General features: G+C 48.1%; 1 protein-coding gene across 1 annotated transcript; it reads left to right on the top strand.

The window, feature by feature from the left end:
• The first annotated feature begins 669 nt into the window (after positions 1-669).
• LOC123171550 (agamous-like MADS-box protein AGL61) lies at positions 670-1,805 on the top strand. The gene has a single exon (XM_044589005.1). The coding sequence runs from the start codon at positions 738-740 to the stop codon at positions 1,668-1,670; it is 933 nt and encodes a 310-aa protein (XP_044444940.1). The 5' UTR covers positions 670-737; the 3' UTR covers positions 1,671-1,805.
• Positions 1,806-21,428: the final 19,623 nt, after the last annotated feature.

Raw genomic sequence — 21,428 nt, 5'->3', positions numbered from 1 at the left:
TTATCTTAAAACAGCGACGACGATCGGTAGATACATGTACGGCACGGTGCACAGTGCATATCCACACCCCCTCTTCACGTATGAGTAGAAGAGTTGATGAGATGTTGAGATGATGACGACGACGATGAGTTGCCGCATTTCCAAACCAGGAGGAGATTCATGTTTCTTTCTATATCTAGTCTGTACCGCTCTTAATGCACCGTATATCTACGATAAAACAGCCCATCTGCCTAATTTTCTTCTCGATGTTTATAACTGGCACATACACGTGCCTTATTCAGGGTGAAGAAGGAATGTATTTAGGGATATCCATTACATGCCAAGGCCCCACACGCGGCCGTATATGGCAGTTATAAACATCGAGAGAAAATCGAAGTCGATGGGCTGTTTCAGCGTAGATATACACACGCATCAAATATAGCCTAAATGAGAAAGAAAAAAGAAGAAACAAACATGCAGCCTTTACTGGTTTGGATACGTGACAACTCATCGGTTGTCACCATCTCATCATGTTATCAATTCTCCTAGCTCATCCGTGAAGCAGAGATGAGGATCGGATATGCACCCCCGTGATGAATTGGCACAGCCAAATTCTCATCTCAACTCTTCTCGTCGCCTATAAAACGGACGCCCCAGAGCTGTAGCGAGACAGACCACAGACCTCAAGTTCTCAACAGTCCTCCTCCAAATAACCAAACACTCTGAGAGAGGGCGCAAAGGTTTTAGGGTGGGTTGCAATGGGGCGGAAGAAGATCGTGATCCGGCGCATCGAGAACAAGGCTGCACGGGACATCTGCTTCTCCAAGCGCCGGCAGGGGCTGTTTCGCAAGGCGAACGAGCTGGCCGTCATGTGCGGCGCCGAGGTGGCCGCCGTCGTCTACTCCCGGGCCGGCAAGGCCTATTCCTTCGGCCACCCCTCCGCCGAGGACATCGTCGACCGCTTCCTCCGCCCCGCGGAGCAGGCCGGGGCGGCGGGGGCTGGCATGGGCGCCGCCGTCGACCCGGACCGGCTGGCAGAGCTGCAACAGAAGTACAACAAGCTGGGCGCGGATCTGGACGCGGTGGAGCAGCAGAAGGAGCGCTGGGGGGAGGCCATAGCGAAGGGTCGCGCGGAGGGGAGCCAGGCGGCGGCGTGGCTGGACGCAGTCGCAGACCAGCGCGACATGGGGGACGCGGACATGCTGGCCTGCATGGCTACGCTGAGGGAGGCGCAGGTCACCGTGGCGGCGCTCGTCAACCAGGTGCTCCAGAACGGTCGCCGTGACAAGGAGGCAGCCCTCGCGGCCCTGCCGCCACAGCTACTCGCCGGCGTCGGTGGCTTTGAGCTCGGTGGGACGGGGCAGATGATGGCGGTTATGCCAACGCCGGGGTTCGCGGTCGGTGGCGGGTTTGAGCTCGGTGGCACCAGCGCGAACGGCGGGATGGAGGAGCTGATGACGGCGATCGCCGGCGGTGGGCTTGAGCTGGGTGGCACCAGTGTGAATGGGGGGACGGAGCAAATGGTGACGGTGATGCCAACGCCGGGGTTCGATCCTTGGTTTGAGCTCGGTGGCACCAGCGCCAACGGCGGGATGGAGGACCTGATGACGGAGATCGCCGGCGGCGATGGGTTTGAGCTGGGTGGCACCAGCGTGAATGGAGGGACCGAGCATTCACCAGCGTGGGTTTGATCTGGATGAAGCATACGTATTTCTGTTTTTTCCTTTTTGTTTCTCTTGTTGCGGTGCATCGGCAACCCAACATAATGGCTTGCAGTGTTCTGTATCCATTGCCCAAATTAATGAAAATACAAGCCTTTTTTATTATTTTATTTTACAGCATGATTTTTGAATAGTTTAGAAAAACGTTTTTTTCCTTATTGAACTATTGGCTTCTAACTTTCTCATCTACTCCCTCCGTTCCTAGATATATGTCTTTGCAGAGATTTCACTATAAACCACATACGAATGTATATAGATGCATTTTAGAGTGTAGATTCACTCATTTTGCTCCGTATGTGGTCTATAGTGAAATCTCTTCAAAGACTTATATTTAGGAACGGAGAGAGTAGCTGCTTAAACAAGGAAAGATGTCATGGAGAAATATACCAATGAACATATCTTAGCCTTTGTCTATTGTGCAAATAGATGAATCATAATAAACAAATATACTTGTTTCTTACATTAAAAAATACTTGTTTCTTAATGAAAAAATCTCTATAAAAGATCATATGTGGAACGCGCGCACACACACAAATAATAACTGCATCCATATATAGCCCGAGCAAATGAAGGATAAGAACCATAATACGGATGCTGTTGACACTAAATTTACTGGCTAACCTGAATTTAACCGATAGCTAGTTGTCCTGAATTCGTTGCATCTCATGGCAAGATTAGGATTATTATTGATGGTAGAAAATTAATATGATTGTCCAACAATAAATAAATAGTTTTTAGGGTAATAAATAAAAAAATAGTTTTTAGGAAATAAATAAATAAATAGATGTGACGAGGAATTAGCCCAAAACAGGGTGAGGCAATGCGGGCTGGGCTTTTAGGCATGCAGACCTTTAGTCTGATGACAAGGGCCATTGCCCGTTCTGCCACAAAGAGTCAAGCTATGAAGGGATTGCACATAAGTTCAACATGCTAAGCACTCTTCCTAAAAATATGTCGTAAATCTTAAGATGATGTACCGGCCCAGTCTCTCGAAAGCACTCATAGGGGTAGGTGCGTGTTTGCGTTCATAGGGGTGAGTGTATGCGCGTATGTATGAGCACTTGCGTCTATACTGTGTTAAAAAAACATATTTGTCACTTGAACTTGGTTTTCAAAACGAGGGTAATGACTTGCTCAAAGTAAAACCAGAGAACCATCTCATATTGAACTAGCAAACATAGTAGGCTTAGATCTGAAAATAAAGAAAGTTAGGTATCATGCATATTATTTCAAAGAACCATGTCGATAAAATGAATGATTTGCTAGTGCAAACATACCATGATAATTATTACCCTACGATGATTTGCTAGTGCTTTCATAAAGGGAATACAGGGTTTGCTAGTGCCAAGAAAAAAAGCATTCTCAACCTGGATTAAAATCAAAATATACTTAGATCTACTCAACTAAACAAAGTTCGATGCACATGTATCTGTAAAAATCACGTTGATGAGATAAAAGTGTCAGAGATACCTTAAAATTTATTACCTTATGTTGACATCATCCAGATCCATCTTCCTCGCCATCGGTGCAAGCTAGGAAAGCCGTTGATTCGAATAACATCTCTATCGATCTACAGTCTTGTGCCTAACTCTAGAATTTAGTTTTATTGATGTTGGGAAATATTTTGAAGTTTATGTTCGTGAGATGGACTCTTATCTATTGGACAACAGATAAGAGTGCATCACAAGCAGAAACTTCAAAACAACACATTAAACATCAATCCAATTAAATTGTAGAGTTAGGCACGAGATGGTAGGTCGGACATACTGAACCTGGATTAAAAATATACTTAGATCGAAACAACTAAACAAAGTCTGATGCCAAATATATTTGTAAAAATCATGTTGAAACAACACACATTACCCGGTCTCAAATTACTTGTCTTAAATCTGTCTAGATACAAATACATCCGTATCTAGACAAATCTAAGACAAGTAATTGGGGACGGAGGGAGTACATGACATCTTTGTTGTTTAAGTAGCCATATGAGAAAGATAGAAGCCAATAGTTTAACAAGAAAAAAATGCTTTTGTAAACTATTAAAAATTATGCCAAAAAATAGAATAATAGAAAAGCTTGTATTTCCATTAATTCGGTGCAATGGATACAGAACACAGTACAAGCCACTATGTTGGATACACACCGCAACAGGAAAAATTAAAAAGGAAAAACACAAGTACATATGCATCATCTAGATAGCTAGCTAGGTGGATACGAGACCGCCTTCTAGAAGCACGATGCATATGACTAAAACGAGACGGAAAATTTCTTGAAGGCATTAAATGAAATTATTGATAAATGATCGAAGATGGCATTGGATATCTCTGTAGCTCGGAGCCATGCACGTCCCTCCATGCTTGCGTCGGCAGAATGAATGGACTCAAGCGGACTCGGATAGCTGGTTTCGGATTCGACCTCGTTTACTTCTCAGTTGGTGAAGTTGTCATGCGGCCCGGACTTGTGATTCACCATCTCCATTCTAGCGGTGAACCCTCCGGTGGCATCGACGTCATCATCTCCGTTCCGGCAGCGAACACTGGTAGCGGTGGCAACACAGTCAGCGTCTGATGCTGCTGCTGCATCTCCATTCCGGCGGCGAACCCCGACGGGGTTGGCATCCCCGACATCATCTGCTGCTGCATACTCTCCATTTCGGCAGCGAACGCTGAGGTGGTGGCATCTCGTGCACCCCTCCGTCCGCGCTGGTGCCACCGAACTCAGAACCATAGCCGTCGGCGAGCCACGGCAGCTGTGGCATCGCCGTCATCATATGCTGCTAATGAAAGTTCTCCTCCATCCCGCCATTCGCGTTGGTGCAACCGAGCTCAAACTCACCGCCGCCGGCGATCGTCGTCATCATCTCCTCCGGTGAATCGCCGGCGGTGGTGGGTTTGAGCTCGGTTGCACCAGCGCGAATGGCGGGATGGAGGAGAACTTTCAGCAACAACAGATGATGATGGCCATGCCACATCTGCCGGGGCTCGCCAGCGGGTATGGGTTTGAGCTCGGTGGCACCAGCGCGGACAGAGGGATGTACGAGATGATTAAGCATCAGATGATGATGATGATGATGATGGCGATGCCACCACCTCCGGGGTCCGCTGCCGGAACTGAGATTATCCAGCAGCAGACGATGTCGGGGTGATGCCAACGCCGCCGGGGTTCGTCGCTGGAATGGAGATGCAGCAATAGCAGTAGACGCTGACTGCGTTGCCACCGTTGCTGGTGTTTGCCACTGGAACGAAGATGACGACGTCGACGCCACTGGCTCCGGGGTTCACCGCTGGAATGGAGATGATGCATCAGGAGCCCGGACCGCACGGCAGCTTCCCCAACTGAGAACAAGACGAGGTCGAATCCGAAACCAGCCGCCCGAGTCCGATTGAGTCCATCCATTCTGTCGACCCAAGCATGGATGGACGTGCATGGCTCCGATCTACAAAGAGATCCAACGCCATCTTCGATCATTTAGCAATAATTTCATTATTTATTACCTTCTAGAAATTGTCTGTCTCGTTTTAGTCACATGCATTGTGCTTCTAGAAGGTGGTCTCGTATCCACCTAGCTAGTTATCTCAATGATGCATATGTACTTATGTTTTTCCTTTTTTTTGTTTCTCCTGTTGCGGTGCGTACCCAACATAGTGGTACTGTGTTCTGTATCCATTGCACCGAATTAATGAAAATACAAGGCTTTCTATTTTTTGGCATGATTTTTTAATAGTTTACAAAAACATTTTTCGTTGTTAAACTATTGGCTTCTATCTTTCTCATCTGGCTACTTAAACAAGAAAGATGACATGTACTCCCTTCAACGAGGAACACATGCACCGTAGCCCAGGCACTACTGAATGACGGTTGGGTCGCCCAAGTAAGCCCGGAGGTATCAACGGACTCGCTAAGGGAATATCTACAGCTATGGAACATGATCCAAGACTTTCAACTCGACCCAGTGCAACAGGATACCATCACTTGGTCATGGGAAGCAAGCGGATGCTATTCAGCGAGGACTGCCTATGCAGCCAAATTCTGGGGCAGGCAGGTCGTCCCCACGGCCGAATTCACTTGAAAATCTAGAGCACCGGCGCCCTGCCGCTTCTTCACATGGCTGGCAATCCAGGATAGGTGCTGGACGTCCGATCGGCTGGCAAGACGAGGGCTCGATCATCAGGATTGCTGCCCAATGTGCAGCCAAGAAGAGGAGAGCATAAACCACATTTTGCTCCAGTGTGTCGTCGCGCGGGAAGTGTGGACCGCGATCTGTCATCCCCTACGCAGACTGGAATGGATACCTACTGTGAATGAAAGCCTCGGTGCATGGTGCCAAGACAAGAGAGGAAGAGGAAAGGCCGGCAGGGATGCAAATGCAATCATCATCCTAGGGCTATGGCAAATATGGAAGCACCGCAACTCGATTGTCTTCGACGGAGCTACACCTTCAAAGAACAGGATTATCCATGCAGTCGTAAGAGAGGGCCGTGTATGGAAGAAGGCGGGCATACTACGAGGAGACATGGACGCCTTCTTTGCAGAGGTGGAGGAGTGGGCAGCGGAGAGTAGATAGCTTTTGAGACTAGGTGGAGGGTGGAAGTAGAGTTAGTGTGCAGTGTATATATGTAATCTGTAATGCTAACGTGGACGGGCTCTTTACCCCGATTCCTTCTATATAATATAGTACGCAGACTCGTGCGTATTCGAGAGAAAAAACATGTACTCCCTTCATCCCCAATTACTTGTTTTAGATTTGTCTAGATACAAATGTATCTAGACATTAGATACATGTGTATCTAGACAAATCTAAGACAAGTTAATTTGAGACGGGGTAATAGAAAATATACCAATGAACCTGTCTTGGCCTTTTTTTATATAGAAGATACACACAAATAATAACAACATCCCTATATAGTCCTAGCAAAAGAAGGATAAGAACCATGTCATGGATGTTGTCGACTCTAAATTTACTGGCTACCCTGAATTTAAACGATAGCTAGTTGTCCTGGATTCGTTGCATCTCATCGCAAAATCAGGATTATTATTGATGGTAGAAAATTAATACGATCCTCCAACAATAAATAAAGAGATTTTTAGGGTAACAAATAAAATACTTTTTTTAGGAAACAAATAAATAGATAGATGTGACGAGACATAAAATATAGTAAGAATTAGCCCAAAACAGGGTAAGGCAATGCGGGATGTGGGCTGGGCTTTTAGTCATGCGAATCTTTAGTCTCATGACAAGGGCCATTGCCCCGTCTGCCACAGAGAGTCGAGCTATGAAAGGATTGCACATACATCCAACATGCTAGGCACTCTTCCTAAAAAACATGTTTGCCTCTCGAACTTGGTTCTCGAAAAGAGGGTAATGACTTGCTCAAACTAAAACCAGAGAACCATCTAACATTGAACTAGCAAACATGGTAGGCTTAGATAAAATAAACAACGTTATGTATCATGCATATTCTTTACAAAAAAACATGTTGATAAAATAAATGATTTGCTAGTGCAAACATACCATGATAATTATTACCTTACGGTGATTCTTTAGTGCTTTCATAAAGTAAATAAAGGATTTGCCAGTGCCAAGGGAAAAACATTCTCTACTCGGATTAAAAACAAAATGTACTTAGATCTACTCAACTAAACAAAGTCCGATGCACATGTGTTTGTAAAAATCATGTTGATGAGATAAAAATGTCAACTATTGTAGAGATACCTTCAAATTTATTACCTTATGTTGACATCATCCAGATCCATCTTTCTCGCCATCAGTGCAAGCTAGGAAAGCCGCTGATTTGAATAGTGTCTCTATCGATCTACATCTTGTGCCTAACTCTGGAATTTAGTTTTATTGATGTTTGATGTTGGGAACTATTTTGAAGTTTCTGTTCGTGAGATGCCCTCTTATCTATTGGACAACAAATAAGAGTATATCACAAACAGAAAATTCAAAACAGCGGACCATTAAACATCAATCCAACTAAATTGCAGAGTTAGGCACGAGACGGTAGGTCGGAAAGGAAAGGACTCGGTAGTGCCAGGAGAAAACATACTGAACCTAGATTAAGAACAAAGTATACTAAGATCGATTCAACTAAACAAAGTCTTATGCCACATATATTTATAAAAATCATGTTGATGAGACAAAATGATATAGACATCCTAAAATTTATTACCTTATGTTGACATCATTCAGATCCATCTATCTCCTCATTGGTCCACGATGAGAAATCCGCTGATGAATTTCAAGCCGCTGTGCGGCCAATCAAATGGATTCCACCACAACGATATGCACTCCACACGCAGGAAAAGTTGCGCATACAGTTCATGGCGTATGATGTCATCGGATAGGCGCCTCTCTAGCGGCAAACAACAAGCTCGCCACCTATTGACGAAGAGAATAACAAACTCGCTGGAGAAGATGAAAGGTGACAGTGTCGCAATGAGAGGAACGCCGGAAGAAGAGGAAAAGGATGAGTGCACCGCAAAAGGTTGAGAATGAGGCATGGGGGTTGAGTCGCGTTAGAGTTTGGGTGGGCATATATAGCACTTTGGGTATTCGTGTAGATGGTTAGATCGAGATCTAATGGCTATAGATCCGACATCCGTTTAATCTATTTTGAGTGGCTGTGAATGGTTGGTGCATGTATTTTTTTTTTGAAATAAACCTTTATTTAATTGGGAATATAATTCTAATCCATGTCACCTTCACCATCGTTGCAGGGGTTGGTATTTAGACATGGCACTCACAAATCATACAACATAATATGTGAAATAAATTTTATTATAAGGACAACGCTAACGTCCACACGTGTGGTGTGAGCGAAACCCGCCCACACGCCCACGTCACCGCATGCATGCACGTGGGAATCTTTTTGGATTTTCTGTTTTTAAAATGTTTTATCTCTTAAATGAAAAATCCGATTGAAGATCCATTTTCACCATTAAATCCCTCGTGAGGAGATCTTCGAAACTAGGTCTCATATCAATATATTTCGACGATTTTTTTGTTAAAGTTGCCATGTCTATCGCACATGAATTGCCATGGTGTTTACACTGAAATTGCCATGATATGTTTCAACAATTTTTTTCTACATTTGAAAGTAAAATTTTGACATTTATAAAACGGAGAATTAAAAAACTAGAATTGTCATGAACCATAAACTAAAATTGCCATGATATATGCACTTAAAATTGCCATGGTTCATACAAAAAATAATTTTTATGGTCAAAGTACTGGAGTTGTCATCATCAAAATACTAAAATTGTCATGCTCTACTAACTGAAATTGCCACATGGCAACTTTTGTTTAAGCACTATGGCAACTACAGTGTAAACATCATGGCAACTTTTGGGCAAAAAAGTTTTTTGTCGAAACATATCAACATGGGGTCTAGTTTTGAAGATCTCGTCGAGACGGATTTAATGGTGAGAATAGATTTTTAATTTGATTTTTTAATTTGGAGATAAAACATTTTTAAGCTGAAAAACCAAAAAGATTCCTGTTGATGTCATCTGTTCACATATGGCAAAATGAGTGGTAAAGGAGGCGTGTGGGCGATGTGCAAGATGACACACGTGGGCGTTAATTTTTTCCTTATTAAAATTTGATAGCCACGTGTTGAGCAAGGAAAAAAGGCACAAAATTAGACAACCAATGGGAAGATGTCCCCCAGTCATTTTTTTTGCGGCAACAACGATGTTATTCTCTGGCCGATTACTGCACGACCCTAATCAAGTGGTATGCTGTAGTTTAATTCTATGAATGGATATTGGTGTTTGTACTTCTTCACTGATGCAGCAGTGTCCATCGTTGCGAACATGCTGGAAGTTTTATTTAGGATATGGTTCGCCTCTAGGATTTTCAATCCGCCCAAGGCTTCGACCGTGGCTTCTTATTCTCCGAGACTTGGTCTAGCTCGACCTTAGCACAATGACTTCCCAATCATGGGATACAATATCAGGCTGACTAGGGCAGCGAAGCTGCAATGGCGGGCACTAGGATGGCATGGTTGCAAGTTGTAACTTCCTTATTTTGAGTGTCTTCTTATATCATTGGAAGTCCTTTGATGTAAATCCAGTCTCTTATATTCCCAAAATGAAAAACAATGCTTATCTTTTTCTTTTCTTTTTTGCGGGGAATCATACAATGTTTGTCATGCATACGTAGTGTCACAGCGGAAAATCAAGACCATGCATGGGCAAACTGAGACTGGCTTGGTGGAAATACAAAAATTGGAAAGGAAAAGAAAAACCCACCCTCCCTCCCGCTCGCCCCCCGCGAGGCGACGGGAGGAAACCCTACCGCGCCGCCGCGAACTCTTTCCTCGCCCCTCCTCCTCCCTCGCCGCCGCCAGAGGGCGCGGCCGGGCGAAGCCTGGCCGGCGCCGGCGCCGGCGAGACCTCCTCGTTCCCCCTCCCAGCGGCCTTGGCGCGGGCCGATGCGGCTGGATCGGGGTGCCTCGCTATCCCGGGGCGATGCGGCGCTGCGGCGCGGAGGCGTGGTGATGGCACTGCGCGTGGCAGTGGCGCGACGGGCTGGGCGTCGGAGGGCGCACCAGTGCGTGGAGTGGCGGGGGCGGCGAGCGGCTGGTGCGGGCGGTCCTGGCAGTGGGTGGATCTGGTGTGACGGCGGTTGCGTCGAGGCAGGGTGTCGGCGACGGGCTCCGGTGGCCTAGGCCGACTCCTGGCTGGGCGCTGCGGTGGTGTGGGTCGCGGGTGACAAGGATCTGCGGGCGGCCACCCCTACCCTGGCTTCGGGCTGGTGGGGGTGGCGGCGCAGTGTGGGTCGCGTGTTGGTCGAGTCCGCGTCGGATTCTTCCTAGTCTGGCGCTCGGACGTCGGCGGACGGCGTGAGGAGGCATCTCCGGTGAGCTTTCATGGCTGCAGCTGTGGGTTGATTTGGTCTCCCTCGTCGGCGGGCACGCTGTTGCCGATGGCCTCGCGGAGATGTGTGTCAGCTACCATGGTGGGGCGACATGGGGGTGCTCGCGGGGGAGCTTGGTAGGAGGGATAGGTGGCCTCGATGCGGTCGCGCCACCTGTCGCCGGCACAGTTTGCCGGTCCGGATGCGTCCGCTCCTCCTTCTTCCCCTTTCCCCGTGTTCGGCGGGGAGCTTGGTTGGAGGGATGGGTGGCCTCAATGCGGTCGCGTCACCCGTCGCCGGCACGATTTGCCGGTCCGGATTCGTCCGCTCCCCTTTCTCCCCCTTTCCTCGGCCGCGGGCGGGTTGGCGTAGGTTTACCAGCGGAGCGTCTGCGGGTGGTTCCGTCGGTCGAGGGCCATCGGTTGATCCAAAGCTGGGGCCTTTGTGTAGGTCTCGGAGTTGTCTGGTTGCAGGGCGGCGGCTCTTGCGGCGGGAGGCGCGACGTTTGTGGGCGGAGCGTGCGCCTCAGGTTTGGGCTGGCAAACATGGCCACGTGGGTGGCATGGTTGCGGGTGGTTGGCGGAGTTCAGGTTCAACGGTGGAGTGTGAGTGCCGGGTACACCACTTGTCCAGTCCTTTGACTGGCCGACGGTGGCGGTGGCCGTTGTCGCCGTACCCTTCCTGGAGGCTCCGTCGCGGCGTTTCCACTCTTGTCGTCTTGCTCCGGGTGAAAACCTGATCTTCGCTGATCGGGCGGTGGCGGCTTTCCATGGTCGTATCCTTTTTGGAGGCACCACTTTGGAGGCCTGGCTTCGTTTTGGTCCGGTTCACCTCTCTATTGGTAGTCGGTGGGGTGGTGTGTCGGTGCCTGGCATCATTGTATCTTGCCTTGGGTGTGTGCGGTGGGTGCGTTGTTCGGTATCTCGGTTGTACTCGGTGATGTTTGCTTTATAATATAAAGCAGGGGAACCCTTTTTCGGCAAATACAAAAATTGGTACACAAGATTGGCAAGACATCAAGTTGCTACAGAGACATACAACAGATGGGCTTATGCAAACATTAATCTTGACCGTGCAATGAAAGCATATGCATAAGATGGGCTTATACAATGACACCACACGCTGAGATTTACTCCTTATTATTCCTGACTGTCTTCACATTTTTAACCCTGAACTTGCTTCCCAAGATAAGAGAGAGACAACTCTCTTCACTAAACCCTCTCTCACGCGTCCGAATTCTTCTCAGGTTGGCCTGCTACAGAACACCACACAATAATCCATCTACATATTCATTCAAACAATGCTCATGGGACTAAAAAAATACACAGTACTGAATTCTTACCATGGGAGTTTGCGGATATGATGTATACCGTCGCATCTGCCTTTGCTGTTGTGCCTGGTGGTGCATATGAGACAGTCCTCTCCCTGACTCCCTCGACAAGTTCCTGTCTCAGAGCGACCCTACACCATCCCCAAGCTTCACTGCCTCGACACCAAGAAGCGCAGCGGCAACCGATCCTCGTCTGCGGAGGAGCTCGAGGGTATTGGTGAGGCTGCTCGGGGCGGCTGACAGTATCGGGCTATGGTCAGCAGCACTGGCGGCACGAGAGCAGAGCGGCCAAGGCAGGAGTGCAGGCGGTTGGGGAACTGCCCTTGGCGACAACTAGCTGAAAAATACAGAGGATCCTCTACCCATCCACAAATATAGACGATGGCAGGCTTGTTTAGAAGCTCCTCAGAAAATTTTAGGGACAGAGAAACATAAAGGGTATGCTAGAGTGGGTGTCAGTTGCTCTAAAGAGACTAGGGAAATAAAAAGTCGTACTCGCTTATTTTGCGGACAAAGTTCTGCTACATGAGGATCAGCAGCGAGGGTACATGTTTGTCAGTTCAACAGCACACCTCGGATACACTTCAACAATAGGATGTTCTTTAAACTTTCAATACCCCACAACCTGCATGCGAATTGCAACATCTACAAAAGGCCTCTCGAGCATCCAGTTAAACCAAACTTTCGTAGTCGAAGCTTCAACGATGTGAGATGTAGACCAAAATCATGCGCCAAATTCAGTCATCCTGATCATCCATATAATGCTCCCACTGTAAATGAGTACTCCCTCTATAAAGAAATATAAGAGTGTTTAGATCACTAAAGTAGTCATCTAAACGCTCTTATATTTATTTACGGAGGGAGTACTATATATGTTGCATCGGAGGATATGAACATCAGTTGACAGGCCACCACCACCTGAGCTTCAGTGATGTAACTGCAGGTGCAGTTGGGTCACTGACATATGGGCCCAACAGGACGTAACGTAACTACCCGCAGTTACGTCCTGTTGGGCCCACATGTCAGTGACCCAACTGCACCTGCAGTTATGTCACTGAAGCAGCATCCCTCCTAGTTGGTGGAGGCGGCGTAAGATGTCAATCATCATCTGTTTCTCCCTTGGCGTCAGGGAACCCCTCGGACGAGGTTCAGTTAGAGCCATAATGTGAACGTAAGTCCTTTGCCTATGCTTTTGGTAAGCCCGGACACCAGTTGCAACCCCACCCACAAAGAATTTACTATGTCATGTTTTGAACTACCTCCCCTAGAATCCCAGTTGTACATGAAATATTTAAATTCAGGGAATTAGGTACTTAAATAATTTGAAGTGTTCAATTTTATCATGTTATGCTGCAATTTTTATTTTATTTTACTAAGCACGAACAAATGCAGTTCAAATAAGCATCACTGTCTGACTATCTATACAGAAGTTGAGATACAACAAGGGAACATAGGCGCAAATTCTTTAGAAATTGAGATTTTTACATCCAACTGGCGCAAATTCGCCCAATAATTATGAAAGAGAATCACCGGCGTTTATTTAAGTTAACAACATCTTGATGCAAAAGTTTGTGATGATAGAACTGGTCTCACCAAGAGTCCAAGACACACAATGCATGCATAAAACAAACAAATAATGTGCTAAGAAGTGCAAGCAATATTACTTCTAGTATATATGTCTCATCAACCACTATACATGTCTTTTTTTTCAAGAAACTTTCAACCTATTCATTTTCAATCATGACAGTACAAAGAACAATATAGGTAATAAATATTATAACCATGTCCGTGCACCACCTATCGACGACTATAAACACTGGAGCGAGCCGAAGGCACGCCACCATCATCGCCCCTCCCCACCGGAGTCGGGCAAATCTTGTTGTAGTATATACATGTCCTAATTCTCCATCTGCCTCGAATTACTTGTCGTATGAATGGATGAAAATATATGTACTGTATTTAGAACTAAAATATGTGTACAAACGTCCATTTCACGAAAGTAATTCCGGACGGAGATTAGTTTTTACCGGGTTTTTTCCACAAATTAACTGGACGATTTTTATCTAATTAATGCAATAGTCAAGTCTATTGCCTCCGTTTGCAAAAAATAAAATAAAAAAATACAGCATGTCGATGCATGCGGCCCGCAGTTTTATAGTCTCGCACCGGTACGTTTCGTTTGGGGACGTACCACCGCTTCCGTGGATATGTATTCAGCTGGCGCCACTCGTTAACCCGGCTTTCAGATAGCGCCTGGTCTGAACAAACCAGGGCCGCAAAACTTCCCCTCCCCTTGTCTTCCGACGTGGTCCTCACAAAGAAGAACTATGGAGATGATGGCCGGCCATGTCCGAGCCAGCAAGCCACAAGAATACGAAGATGATGGACAAGGAAGAACAAGGACATGGCCATGAGGGGGGATCCTTGCACTCTGGCAAAGAAGCTCGCCTTCCGACCTCATCAGTCTGCTGGGAGCGCATAATGGATTCGAGGGACGTTATCCTCGTCCGCCATGAGGTACGTATGTTAATCGCATGGTTTCTCTTTCTCCTGTTTATCATACTCGGACATAGATTTTCGACTACCGAGACCAATCCCAAGAATGTTTATTCATCAAGTTTCTATAAATTCGAAAAAATATCGCATCTACTCCTAGAATTAAAACGGCAATTTTCTAGTAGTACTTTTTACATAGACACGCACATCTTCGATTTGAACAGAAGATCTTTCGGCGATATCGCCCGACTGGCCCAAGGAGCAGGCGCACGAGCTGCTCGACTCAGAGTAGCAAGTGCTGGAAGAATTGCTACCGTGCAAAAAAAGAAAACCTAAAAAGTCCATTGATTGATGGCTGACTTTGCTGTATGGGGCAATACTCGAAAGAAAGCCCCGTGATTTGGCTCAATTAGGGCATTTCCAACGCTTATCCGTAAATTTTCTCCTACATCTGTCCACGGACAGAAAGCAAGTCCACGGACACGAATGTGAAAGGTCGTCATCTAACATTGTCCGCATATATTTCAAGCACTTTGGCAACAAAACAGACGGAATTCGTGTAAATACGGCAGACTTCATATAGACCGGACAACATTCATGTGAACACGCTGGATTTTCATTAGATTTCAAACATCTAGAAACAAAAAAAAAACGTTTCGACCCGACCTTAAACCTATGCTACGGCGGCGGCCGGCATCCGAGCCCTTGTCGTCCTCCATCCGTCGTCTCCATGAGCACCGACGATAAGACCGACGAAGTGAACATGTGATCTCCAGCGAGGAAGAGTAGAACACGGGAGACAGACCCGCCCACATGGGACACAAGGCCCCGCCCGCCTCCCGTGCCCTACTCATCCTCGGAGGAGTCCGCCCATCGTCGGTGGACGTAAGGTCCACGATGGAAAATGGTGGCGCCCACGCTGTCGTCGTCCCACTGGGCCGCCCGATGGTTTGTCGGTGGTGCATAGGAGGCACAGTTGGCATTGTTCTCGTCCGTGATCGTTAGTAGTTGCCCTCCGCGGCGGCCGCTTGAACGCGGACGGCCTCGTAGATTGCACGCTGCTCCGCGACGAAGTTGGGGTTCGCCGCGGCCATGGCTGCCACGGCCTCCTCGCTCGCGCGCTCGCCGTCGATCTGGCCCTCCGTCATCCGGTGTTGTCGTTGTTCCTCCTGCGCCTGCAGGAATGCCGACATAGGCGTCGGTGCAGGTTGCTCCTCCGCCATGGCGGCATTGTAGTGCGTCTGCGCCTGCTCCATGGTGAAGCCAGCATGTACAGGCGCGGGCTTCGGTGCGGTGTCGCCGACCGAGAAACACACTCCAGCACTGCGCATTAACACATCTGGACATCTGGCCTCACTGGAATCTGCTATTTAAAGGCAGACACACCCGACCTACTCCACGCCACATACAGACGGACGGGCATTGAACAGGTGTGGCAGACACCCGTCCTATCCAGTAACGCGTCTCCAACATTGAACAAGCGCAGACACCCGGGACGCGTCGCTGATGGCTTGCTCAGCCGGCACGCCGCTTCAATGCCGGTGCTAGTGAGAGGTCGCATCCACACTGTAGCAGGCTTCAATGGGGAGCCGCGGCTCTACGGCGGCACGAATGCGGGCAGCGGGCATCAGGCAGGAACGCGCGCAAACAAGGGAGGATGATTTTGGGTGGGGCGGGATGGTCAGAAGCGGGCGTGGCTGCTGCCTGGACACCCGCAAAGCCCTCCATGCATGTCTCCGATTCGCGGGAGAAAGTGCATACAGACCGCCTTACGTACTGATGCAGGATCACGTTAGATGGCACAATATATACATCTAGATCGTGTGATTTGAATGTGTGCCGGCGGTTCGAGGGTCGTTGTTGGGAATACCCTTAGGATGGAGCATGGGAAGTATGATAAGTGAACAAACGTTCTGCGCCCGACATGCACAAGATGATGCACATCTAACAACCATGGATACCCAAAACCAAATCAAAGCAGGCCACAGAATCATTTGTCGAGTACACAAGTGTCGTGTGCACATAGGTGCTCTGTCAACCGGGGCGGCGGGCTGCCGTTCCCGGTGCCTCCCCCGCCGTTGCCCTCTCCCTCGTCTACGGCCGCCTGCGGCGTGTGTCATGCACCTTGGAGGGCGATGAGGTCGGAGGTGTCATGACAGTTTTGTTTAAATTGCATGATTTTTTATGCAAGACTGCCATCGTCTGATTCGGAAGATGGCTCTACACTATAAAAAAGGGTCAAATGTGAAGCACATTAGTGCCGGTTTGATTTTGAGCCGGCACTAATGTGTCTATTAGTGCCGGTTCCGATGGCTAGGCGGGCGGAGATTATTAGTACCGATTCGTGAGCAACCTTTTGTACCGGTTCGTGTCACGAACCGGTACTAATGATGATGCGTCAGACTGTGGTCAGGCTGTGGCCCCACGGGCACCTTTAGTACCGGTTCGTGCCATGAACCGATACTATAGTTTCTTAGTAAGCTGTTTTTTAGTCCCACCTCGCGAAGAGAGAGGCACTAGGAGCGGTTTATAAGCCCTGAGTGCAGAGAAGATGAAGGAGAGGCGCAATGCTCATCTGCACGTTGCTTAGCTTTAAGCCTTGAGGAATAATGTAGAGTGCACGGAGCTATGTGCAGTGCAGTTTGCACTATTCCGAAAGGCTTAAAGCTAATTAACGAGCATTGTGCCTCTTTTTTATATTTAATAACTTATTACAACTCCGGACTTCTTGTGTTACGTCAAAAACTGGACGTACTTCGTGTACAAACTGGAAAATCTCTTTCGAAGTATCAGGATTTCTGACGAGAACTCATCCGTTACATGGGCACTTCATTTTTTTTAACTTATAACAACTCCAGACTTTTTTGCATTCCGTACACACCATTCAAAGCGACGTCATCAATTTCCAACACGTTCTGACATCATTTGCTGTTTTTCAGTCATTTAAACTCCAGCCTATTTTTGCATTCAGTATGCATCATTCAAAGCGACGTCATCAATCTCCAACACGTTCTGACATCGTTTGCTGTTTTTCAGTCATTTACCGATTTGTTTAGGGAGCTAAATGACGGTGAAACTGAAAATCACTACAAAATGAACTCTGAAAATGTTGGAACTTGGCATGGTATCATCATTTCGCCCGCATAGCATGTGCAAAAGAGTAGAGAGGGTCACAGCGAAAACTGGACGCACCTCGTGTACAAACTGGACAATCTCTTTCGGAGTATCAGGGTTTCGGACGAGAACTCATCTGTTACACGGGCACTTCAATGTTTTTTAAACTTATTTGAACTCCAGCCTATTTTTGCGTTCAGTATGCATCATTCAAAGCGACGTCATCAATTTCTAACACGTTCTGACATCATTTGCTGTTTTTCAGTCATTTACCGATTTGTTTAGGGAGCTAAATGACGGTGAAATTGAAAATCAATACAAAATGAACTCTGAAAATGTTGGAACTTGGCATGGTATCATCATTTCGCCCGCATAGCATGTGCAAAAGAGTAGAGAGGGTCACGGCGAAAACTGGACGCACCTCGTGTACAAACTGGACAATCTCTTTCGGAGTATCAGGGTTTCGGACGAGAACTCATCTGTTACACGGGCGCTTCAATGTTTTTAAACTTATTTGAACTCCAGCCTATTTTTGCGTTCAGTATGTATCATTCAAAGCAACGTCATCAATTTCCAACACGTTCTGACATCATTTGCTGTTTTTCAGTCATTTACCGATTTGTTTAGAGAGCTAAATAACGGTGAAATTGAAAATCACTACAAAATGAACTCTGAAACTATTTTTTTTATTCACAAAGAAACTAAATACAGCAAAAAAATTACTCAGAAATAAATAGAAGAAAATTATATAAAAAATTGTTGGGGCGCTGCCCGCTGGGCCTGCCAACCCTAGGGTTTGCAAATACAGGCCGAGAAGGGCTAGGAGGCTCAACGGGCAGCGCGCCAAAGTTAGGCCTCGAAGCCTGCTATAGAGAGGAGTTCGAGACAGCAGCCGCCCGGGGCTTTTAAATTGGTGCGGGCGCCCCTCGGCTAGCGAGGTGGGACTAAACTTGCCCGCACCGCTCCTGCGCCAGCACACACCTTTAGTACCGGTTCGTGGCTCCAACCGGTACTAAAGGGGGCCTTTAGTACCGGTTGGAGCCACGAACCGGTACTAAAGGGGCAGTTTCCCGCCGCTTGACCTGGCCAAAATTGGCCTTTAGTACCGGTTTGGTGGCTCCAACCGGTACTAAAGGCCCCTCCTATATATATGGCACTTACGAAAAATTCAGTTTCATCGAGCACCACTTCTTCTCCAACTACTTCGCGCGACATCGCCGCCGCCCTCGCCGCCCCCGCCGCCCGTCGTCGCCGTCACCGCCGTCGCCCTCACCGCCCGTCGTCGCCGTCACCGCCGTCGCCCTCACCGCCCATCGTCGCCGTCGCCCTCACCACCCGTCGTCGCCGTCACCGCCGTCGCCGCCGCCCCATACCACGTCGCCGTCTCGATCGCGCCGTCGCCCCCGGCCTGCCGCTCGTCGTCGCGTCGTCCCCGTCGCATCGCCGCCTCGCGCCGCCGCCCGTATGCCGCCGCCCCCGCTCGTACACACACACACATACACACACACATACGTACACACACACAGACACACACACACATATTGTTTTTACTTATTTTCTGTTTTCTGTTGTTTAGATTAATGTTAGATAAATTACGTAGATAAGAATGTTAGAATGTTAATGTTAGATGAATTATATGGAAAAGATGTTAAATATTAATGTCAATTTAAATGAATTAGCTAGATATTAATTAGGTATATATGTGACGCCCGGATAATTAAGCTACAGCGATCCCCCGCTAATGATGCCATGTCACCGCGGTTACTGTTGATAAACTCTCGATAGTTCAGAACTGAAACAAATTCAAAATTTAAATAAAAGCAAACAATAAAAGTTTTCAAATATTAAAACTAAAATGTTCGGAGTGAACCAAATATTCCATAACTAATTATGGAGGTGAACCCATATTTTTATAAAATAATTAAAGGCACTAAAATAATTAAAACAGTGGCTTGATCAATTAGATAATGCCTATTTAGAATTAATAAAATGTTAAACTATTTTACTAGGATGCCTTAATTAAATGTAGCAGTGGTATATTAAGCTATACTGATTTAGGAGTTGTTTTTGTATTTTTGAAACTAAAATAAATTGAAAACTATAAGGAAAGTAAATGAACAGAAAAGAATTTTTTTAAAAGAAAGTAAACAAAAAAATATATAAAAGAGAGAAGCCCCCCCCACTGGGCCAGTCGGCCCAGCTATTAGCCAGGCCGGCCCAACCGGCCTCGCCCACTCCCCTTATGCCCTGGACCCCGTAACCCTAACCCCACACAGACCAGACACCCCCCCTCCCGATCCAATCTGGATCGAGGCGAACCTCCCCCATTCCCCTCGCTCCTCGCCCCCCCTCTGCTCGAGCTGGATCGGGGAGGGCTCGGCCCCGCCGCCGCTCCCCCCAGAGGCCGCCGCCGGCGCCGAGCACCGCCACCCCCGGCCTCCTCCGCGCCTCTCCTCTCCCTCGCGCGACGACCGCATGGAGCCGCGGCCTCGCCTCGTCGCCGACCCGACTCCGTCGCCGGCGCTCCCCGTCCCCGTCGCTCGTCTCCGACCTCCTCCCCACCGGACCACGTCGAGCCTCGCCGCCCCGCTCCTCTTCAAACGCCGGTGAGGGCATCGCCCTCCCCTCTCCCACTGTCTCGCACGCGCCCGGCACCGTCCTTCGCCGTGCCAACACGTGCTCGCCGCGCCTTCGACCGCGCTCCGCGCCGCACCGGCCTCGTACGGCGCTCCCCTACCCGCGGCTGTTTGTACCTCGCCGTGCCGAACCCCCTTCCCCCACGGTGGCCTGGCCGCGCCCGCGCCATGGCGCTGCTTGGCCGCCCCACTGCCTGCTGCGGTGCTCCGCCCGTTTCCGGTTGCCGCTACCTCCCTGACCGCCCCTGACCTCGCCCACCGGCCACCGCGGCTGGCGCCGGCTCCCCTTGGCCCTGTCCGTGGCCGCCTTGGCCGAGGCTAGCCGCCGCTCGGCTTCCCCCATCGCCCCTGACGCCGCCATCGCACACCGTCGTCTGCCTCCGGCCGCCCTGCTGCTAGTCGGCAGTCGCAGCCCTCCGCGTGCTCCGGCCGGCTACAGCTCGCCGGAGCTCCACGGCGGCCCGCCGGCGCCAGCTCCCACCAGGTGGCCGTAGCGCCCAGTCGGGTGCACCCCCGCGGGGCAGCGCCCATTCGGGCTGTGCCCGACGCCCGTGCCCGCTATGGCTCCTCCTGAGCCACTGACTAGGGGGCCCCACGCCCCTGAGAACAAAATAATAATAATAATAATAATAATAATAATAATAATAAATAATTAAAAATAATAATAATATATTAAAAATAATTAATTAATTAAAGAATTAATTAACCTAATAAAATTTTGATTAATTAAACTAATCTAATAACTAAACTAATTAAACTGTTAGTTAATAAATTATTCAGTCAATGACAGGTGGGTCCCGCACGTTAGTTTGACCCAGTCAACGCCCTGTTGACTGCTGACGTCATGCTGACGTCAGCAGGCACTATTCTGGATAATGTTGAATTAAATAAATTAAATAAATTATAAAATGATTTAAAACTTTAGAAAATCATATAAAATAAACCGTAGCTCAGATGAAAATACTTTCTACATGAAAGTTGCTCAGAACGACGAGACGAATCCAAATACGCAGTCCGTTCGTCCACCACCCCTCCCTAACTATCGAACTAGCAACTTTCCCCCTCCGGTCCGTCTGTCCGAAAACGTGAAACATCGGGAATACCTCCCGGATGTTTCCCCCCCTTCACCGGTACCACCTACTGTCGCGTTAGGACATCCCTAGCACCGCTCATTGTCATGTCACGCATCGTCATGCTTATGTTTGCATTGTATTTACTGTTTCTTCCCCCTCTTCTCTCCGGTAGACTACGAGACCGACACTGCTGCTGCCCAGTTCGACTACGGAGTC

The sequence above is a fragment of the Triticum aestivum genome, chromosome 1D (genome assembly GCF_018294505.1).
Source record: "Triticum aestivum cultivar Chinese Spring chromosome 1D, IWGSC CS RefSeq v2.1, whole genome shotgun sequence".
In the NCBI taxonomy this organism is placed as follows: Eukaryota; Viridiplantae; Streptophyta; class Magnoliopsida; order Poales; family Poaceae; genus Triticum; species Triticum aestivum.
This window is presented reverse-complemented; position numbering and strand designations above follow the sequence as displayed.

Coding starts and splice junctions, on each gene's coding strand:
- LOC123171550 (XM_044589005.1), top strand. CDS start 738: ATGGGGCGGAAGAAGATCGTGATCCGGCGCATCGAGAACAAGGCTGCA.